Source organism: Acipenser ruthenus, chromosome 51 (genome assembly GCF_902713425.1).
Source record: "Acipenser ruthenus chromosome 51, fAciRut3.2 maternal haplotype, whole genome shotgun sequence".
In the NCBI taxonomy this organism is placed as follows: domain Eukaryota; kingdom Metazoa; phylum Chordata; class Actinopteri; order Acipenseriformes; family Acipenseridae; genus Acipenser; species Acipenser ruthenus.
In genome coordinates, this window is record NC_081239.1 from 6136349 (window position 1) to 6144345 (window position 7997).

Sequence of the window (7997 nt, forward strand, 5' to 3'; positions counted from 1 at the left end):
TGCTCCATGTGCAGCACTATCATGCCTGTCCTTGCTGTTGTGCACCTGCTCCATGTGCAGCACTATCATGCCTGTCCTTGCTGCTGTGCACCTGCTCCATGTGCAGCACTATCATGCCTGTCCTTGATGCTGTGCACCTGCTCCATGTGCAGCACTATTACCTCGTTTCCACTGCGGGCCGGGTTGGTGCTGGCCGGCCCTGACCGGCCCAGGTCAACGCGTTTCTGTGTCATAACGTGTTCATCAGCTGAGGATCCAGTGACATGGTGGTCAGGTCAGGCAAGTCCAGCGCAGAGCAGGAGGGGCGGATCAAGAGCTGTGCAGTGCAGTCTGAACACAAGCGCTCCTGCAGTACCTAGTGTATGTGCATGAGTATGAAGAGCCAAATAACAGTCATTGTATTTGGAATTGGGATTACCATAGACCGGATTCCTAACAATTTTCCTAACACTCGAATTTAACACGCAGCCTAAATTTCAACTTGAGGAAAAAAATCAAAAATCAAATAAAGATGCATTTACAAAGATGCATTACCCATATAATTACACGGCATATGGAGGCAGTTTGCTGCCGTCTCTGTCACACACAGCATTACAGTTATGAGCTGCTTCTCATTTCCAGTTGTGATTACTCGCACATGTTTTTCTACCTTTTTGTGAACTGTGGTATTGCTTGGCAAGTACAAAAATACTGGGCTCTGATAAGAACTGAGCCTCATAATGAAACGCTGCTGTGGTAAACATGAAGGCTGCCCGGAGCTGAGCTGATCGGGAGGTCCTGATTGGCTGGGGGGCGTGCCCCGGGAGTTGGGAGGTCCTGATTGGCTGAGGGGCGTGCCCGGGAGCCTCAACACAGCAGCGCCAGTTTGAGGCTAGTGCGCCACGGCTGTAGCTACACAGACAGGCGCTGAGTGAAAGCTTGCTTTATCTACCTCGAGGAGGAGAGCGTCCGCTACGCAGGATACAGCGCTGTGAAAAAGTATTTGCCCCGTGTGATTTTCTGCATTTTTACATATTTTTGACACTGAATCAGATATCTTCAACCAAAACCTAATATTAGATAAAAGGGACCCTGAGTGAATAAATAACACAAAAAATTGATACATATTTCATTTATTTATTAAAGAAAGTTATGCAACACCCAGTGCCCCCGTGTGAAAAAGTAATCGCCCCCTTAGATCAATAACTGGTTACGCCACCTTTAGCAGCAATAACTGCAACCAAACGCTTCCTGTATTTAATGATTATTCTCTCACAGCGCCGTGGAGGAATTTTTGCCCACTCCTCCTTGCAGAACTGCTTCAACTCAGTGACATTTGTGGGTTTTCGAGCATGAACTGCTCCTTTCTGGTCCTGCCACAACATCTCAATGGGGTTTAGGTCTGGACTTTGACTAGGCCATTCCAAAACTTTAAATTTCTTGTTCTTTCTTGTTCTACACCATTCTGATGTAGACTTGCTTGTGTGTTTCGGATCATTGTCTTGCTGCATGACACAGCTGTGCTTCAGCTTCAGCTCACGGACGGATGGCCTGACATTTTCCTGTAGAATTCTCTGATACAGAGCAGAAGTCATGGTTCCTTCAATGATGGCAAGACGTCCAGGTCCTAATGCAGCAAAGCATCCCCAAACCATGACACTACCACCACCATGCTTGACCACTGGTATGAGGATCTTACTGTGGAATGCAGTGTTTGGTTTTCGCTAGACATAACGGGGCCCATGTTGGCCAAAAAGTTCCACTTTTGACTCATCTGTCCATAGAACATTGTTCCAGAACTCTTGAGGATCTTTTTCACACCTGAAGATTGCATGTTTCATTACCTTGCACACCAAACAAATGAAAGAAGCACCAAACTTTGGTGTCATTTTTTCTCTCAGACTCCCTTTATATACTACTACAACCCACAAAAAGATCTGACCAAATACAATGTGAACAATGTGCAAAAATGCAGAAAATCAGACAGGGGGCAAATACTTTTTCACAGCACTGTAGCTACTACAGAACCCTTCATTTGCCAGTCAGTCACGTGGCTGTTTGTGTACTTGGGCAGTCGCATCTTCTGTTGGTGATTCTAATACACGCATCCTATACTATACTCGAATTGAAGACGCAGGCCATTTTATACAAGAAAACGTTGGTTAAAAAATTGGTAATTGATCAATTCCAGTTCAATCACACACCTTTCCAAACCTAATCACAGTTCCATGTTGTGTTTTTACATTGATCGAACGTTCAATCAATCAATCAATATTAATTTTATATATCACCTTTCATAGTGGATCACCATCACAAAACACTTTACAAGATAGTGAGAAACTATACATAACAGAATAAACAATGCAACACATTAAATACAGTGACATACAAGGCATAGCACATTAAATACAGTGACATACAAGGCATAGCACATTAAATACAGTGACATACAAGGCATAGCACATTAAATACAGTGACATACAAGGCATAGCACATTAAATACAGTGACATACAAGGCATAGCACATTAAATACAGTGACATACAAGGCATAGCACATTAAATACAGTGACATACAAGGCATAGCACATTAAATACAGTGACATACAAGGCATAGCACATTAAATACAGTGACATACAAGGCATAGCACATTAAATACAGTGACATACAAGGCATAGCACATTAAATACAGTGACATACAAGGCATAGCACATTAAATACAGTGACATACAAGGCATAGCACATTAAATACAGTGACATACAAGGCATAGCACATTAAATACAGTGACATACAAGGCATAGCACATTAAATACAGTGACATACAAGGCATAGCACATTAAATACAGTGACATACAAGGCATAGCACATTAAATACAAGGCTAGGATGTGAATTCTGAATATTGTGGATGTGTTTGTGTGGCAAAGTGGTAACTACGTGCAGGTGAGTGCAGTGCAGAGCGGAATAATCACACAGAAACGTATGGTACAGGTGCAAGGGTGTTTATTATTGTTTATAATGTCCAGAGCCTTATGGCAACAACCTGTAAATAATAATACTGTTGGAAGTGGTACAGCGGCGTGTATCACTCTGTTTATACAGATCCTACGGGTTTGACCCGCAACCAAAGTCCCGTTTTTCCTCACCCACACAAAACACAAACACAGACACAGTTTCTACAGTGCGTGAATTAGGTGCTCGTGGTGAAAAGACAGTCCTGAAGTGAAAGAAGTGAGTGCTGAAGTCCGGGTTAATGCTGGCCGACGGCTACAGCTCCGGATTGTGCTAGTACTCTTTAAACAACAAACAACACAAAACAGATAGTGTTACAAGACAGATGAATACAGCGAACACTCACGGTTTCTTAGTTTCAAGTTCACGGGCTCCTTCTAGGTTTATTTGCTTAACCATCTACAAAGGAACAGATCACTCAAGCCATGCCCCCTATTTATACCCTCGCCCATGACCCCGAGGTTAACGAGCGCATCCGCTCCTCCAGTCCTCGGATGCCACGCCGCTTACCGTCCGGGTCAATGAGCTTGGGTGCCGTAGCTTCGCCCCCTTCCTAAATGACCGACTTCCACCTACCCTACGGAATAAATTGTCGTGCCATTTAATTAAGGGTACTCTGTTCCTCTTGCACCGTGCCCTCACAGGTCGAGAGGGAGATCTAACACCAAGAATCATTCGATCTCTGTCACAGTATGTCATACAGAATCATAAAAATAAGATAGTGATAAATCTGAAATAGCCAATTAGACAACAGCTAATAACAGATATCAGGTTTAAAGAGCATGGAAAGCAAGAGAGAACAGGCGGGTCTTGAGAGCTGATTTGAAGCGAGCGACGGTGGGAGCTGCACACACAGGAGCTGGGAGAGAGTTCCAGAGAGTCGGAGGCATGAAGCTAAACGAGCGTCTCCGAGTGTGACACGCTTCTGCTTGGGGATAATATTTTAGTGTTGCCCTCCCACCCATTATTCGTTTGAACAAATCATTCTACAGCATGTCTGTGTATTTGTGATCACTGCTGGGTAGAGTAAACACAGTGAACATGGTAAAGTGTGGGTCACTGTTTATACAGCATGTCTGTGTATTTGTGATCACTGCTGGGTAGAGTAAACACAGTGAACATGGTAAAGTGTGGGTCACTGTTTATACAGCATGTCTGTGTATTTGTGATCACTGCTGGGTAAACACAGTGAACATGGTAAAGTGTGGGTCACTGTTTATACAGCATGTCTGTGTATTTGTGATCACTGCTGGGTAGAGTAAACACAGTGAACATGGTAAAGTGCGGGTCACTGTTTATACAGCATGTCTGTCTATTTGTGATCACTGCTGGGTAGAGTAAACACAGTGAACATGGTAAAGTGTGGGTCACTGTTTATACAGCATGTCTGTGTATTTGTGATCACTGCTGGGTAAACACAGTGAACATGGTAAAGTGTGGGTCACTGTTTATACAGCATGTCTGTGTATTTGTGATCACTGCTGGGTAGAGTAAACACAGTGAACATGGTAAAGTGTGGGTCACTGTTTATACAGCATGTCTGTCTATTTGTGATCACTGCTGGGTAGAGTAAACACAGTGAACATGGTAAAGTGTGGGTCACTGTTTATACAGCATGTCTGTGTATTTGTGATCACTGCTGGGTAGAGTAAACACAGTGAACATGGTAAAGTGTGGGTCACTGTTTATACAGCATGTCTGTGTATTTGTGATCACTGCTGGGTAGAGTAAACACAGTGAACATGGTAAAGTGCGGGTCACTGTTTATACAGCATGTCTGTGTATTTGTGATCACTGCTGGGTAGAGTAAACACAGTGAACATGGTAAAGTGTGGGTCACTGTTTATACAGCATGTCTGTGTATTTGTGATCACTGCTGGGTAAACACAGTGAACATGTTCATGTGTGTGGGTAGCTCTTTATGTGACTTTCTAGTGTAATTCTATCTGCAATTACTGCAGCATCATTGTAACTGTAATTGTAATTGAGTAGCATTGCAATTGTAATTGTAATTTGAGCAAACAATGGTGCTGTAATTGTAGTTGTAAGTAGAATTATAACTGACCGGAGGTCTGCTGCTGATAGAATGAGGTATATGGAGCTCTGGGTAGGGTGTATCAATTCATCACGTGTCGATGAATCGCGATGCTTTCTTTACACAAGTCATCGTATTGTAATAGGTCTGTATCGTTTGTATCATGATACAAGACCAGAAAGCAGCACAGCTCATTGCAGATCACCAGATGGTTCTTGAATGAAGAATAAGTGAGTCTATTGGTCCATCTGCATGGAAACACTTTCACAGATATCTAGAGAAACGCTTATCTGATTGGTACAGAACTCGGAATCAACATTATTGAGCAGAAGATATTGATAATATCAGATTCTGAGGACATTAGGGGGTGTCTGTCATGAAACTCGGAATCAACATTATTGAGCAGAAGATATTGATAATATCAGATTCTGAGGACATTAGGGGGTGTCTGTCATGAAACTCGGAATCAACATTATTGAGCAGAAGATATTGATAATATCAGATTCTGAGGACATTAGGGGGTGTCTGTCATGAAACTCGGAATCAACATTATTGAGCAGAAGATATTGATAATATCAGATTCTGGGGATACAGGGGGGTGTGTCTGTCTGTCGCACTTGTCTTCACATATTTGGAGAACTGCTTATCCGATTGTCATGAAACTTGGTATAACATTATTGAGCAGAAGATATGGAGAGGATCAGATTCTGAGGGTGTAGAGCCTGGGGCTGTCCCCTGATCACGTGTCCTGTGTGTTTCAGATCTGTGGCCATGTCAGTTCCTGCTCCCGATCGTCAGTCTGGGGGTCATGTTTTTCAGGGCACACATCGCTATGTGTGCCTGTGCCTGTCACAGCATGTACCCCACGATGGGGACCAAGGCCCTTCACCTCCTGGGCAGATAAGAACCCTAGAACTGGGGTCCCCAAGAAAATACTATATATATATATATAAAAACATAAACAGGTATATTTAACAATCACCAGCGGTTTGATTGTCTGTGCCACCCAGCCCCCAGATTGGAACCCAGGCCTCCAGAGGAAGGTGAAAGGCAGGAATGAGAGGCTAGTCATTTAACCTGCTGTCTGTCTGCTACTTTGTTTAGCTCCAATTAGCTTAAAAAAAGCATGATGCCATTTTATTTATTCAAATAAAACTAAATATTTGCTATAATGAGGGTCCCCATACGACTCCATGTAGACTGGCACAGTTTTGGACAGATCAGTGTACGTCACTCAGAGGGTTTTTGTTTTTGTGATTCCCCACAGGGCTGTGCACGCTCAGGGTGGTCGGGTGCTTCATGGCTGGAGTGCAGCTGCTGCACAGCCGGGTGGAGCTGCCGGACGGGGGGTCGCGGGGAGGGGTGCAGTTCATGACGGCCGCGCTGCTCGTCTGTGTGTCCCGGTCCAGCCACAAGGAGTACTCACGCATGCAGGCCTACAGGGTCGCCTGAGAGACACTAAAACAAAAACCAGAGAGGAATGTCTCTACAACCATTGTAGTGTGACGCTCTGGTAGGGAGAGAGAATCGAATCTGCGCTCTGAAATGAGTCGCTATGATCGAAGTGTGAACCAGCTTCTTACACTAAAATAAACGAGTACCACATTATATAAAAATGAGCATGTGTCCAGAACAGTCTAGAACAGGGAACCTAGGTCCACTCTAGAACCACAGAATGTTAATACAGATGGAAAAAAATAGAACCACTCTATATAAAAATGATCATGTGTCCAGAACAATAGAGCACAAAACCCTAGAACTTAAATACACTAAAAAATATTACAGGACCACTTGAACCCAGAACAAAAATCCCAGTAACCTAGAACCTGTGAGATTAAAAACAACTCGGAAACTAGAACCATTCTAGAATTCATTCTATTTCCACCCTCGGTTTACTATGCTTTCCCTGTGCTTTATTACACTTTGATGTGCTTTTACTATGGGGAACTATAAGGGCTAGTTTACTCTATTTTTAACTATGCTTTACTATACCTCATTGTGCTGTACAATGCTTCACTGTGCTTTACCATATCTCCCTATGCTTTACCATGATTGCATTGTGATTTACAATGCTTCATTACACTTTACTGTGGGACACTTTTATCCAAAGCGTCTTACAAAAACTAGGGGTTGAACTATGCATCAACAACTGCTGCTGCAGTCACTTCCAATAGGACCTCGTCTGTTTTATGTCTCATCTGAAGGATGGAGCACAAGGAGATTAAGTGGCTTGCTCAGGGTCACACACAGTGAGTTAGTGGCTGAGCAGGGATTTGAACCAGGAACCTCCTGGTATCAAGCCCCTTTCTTAAACCACTGGACCACCAAGCCTACATATAAACTGCTGGATTTTGAAACAATCGTTTTTACTGCTTTGGGAGTAAAACTTGAGAAGGTATTGTGTACATAGTGTTGGTATAGACCCTGGTCACTTACTCGTCATACTAGGCATGGAGACACACAGAGCAATGAACTGGGTGATTTACAAAGGGTTAAGAAAGAGGAAGAAAACTTAGAAGTTACATTGAAGGTTCATTTAAAAAGCAAAATGCGTTGATCAAATTAGTGTAGCTTAAAAACTCAACACACACATTTGTGTCCATTCACTTTATTATGCAGCAGTTTAAACTAAGAATTAAAAAATGTGTTTTTAAACAGAAGCAATACAAGCATGCTTTATATTGTGGTAAAAATATATCATTTCAGCATTGCATCACAAGAATATCAGTGATTCTGTATCCAGGTCCCCCTTTTTACTGAACTTCTTAAAGATGGATGAATGTACATTATCAACCAATACAAACCAACAGAATGCAGTCTAAGCTGTACAATGTAAAAGTTGAACAGCGTTTTGGTGCCACCTACTGGATACATTGGAGCATTTAAACTTGGACTTTTTGGTTGCAATTTGACAGCTTGTAACTTTTGAAGGGCTACAATCAAACGGCCACTCAAATAGAATATCTTGTTTGC

The 7997-nt window shown here is 42.8% G+C and overlaps 1 protein-coding gene across 1 annotated transcript; it reads left to right on the forward strand.

Moving 5' to 3' along the window:
• Nucleotides 1-263: 263 nt before the first annotated feature.
• LOC131722721 (claudin domain-containing protein 1-like) lies at nt 264-6476 on the forward strand. The gene is made up of 3 exons (XM_059015726.1): nt 264-279; nt 5786-5920; nt 6292-6476. The coding sequence occupies exons 1-3, from the start codon at nt 264-266 to the stop codon at nt 6474-6476; spliced, it is 336 nt and encodes a 111-aa protein (XP_058871709.1).
• Nucleotides 6477-7997: the final 1521 nt, after the last annotated feature.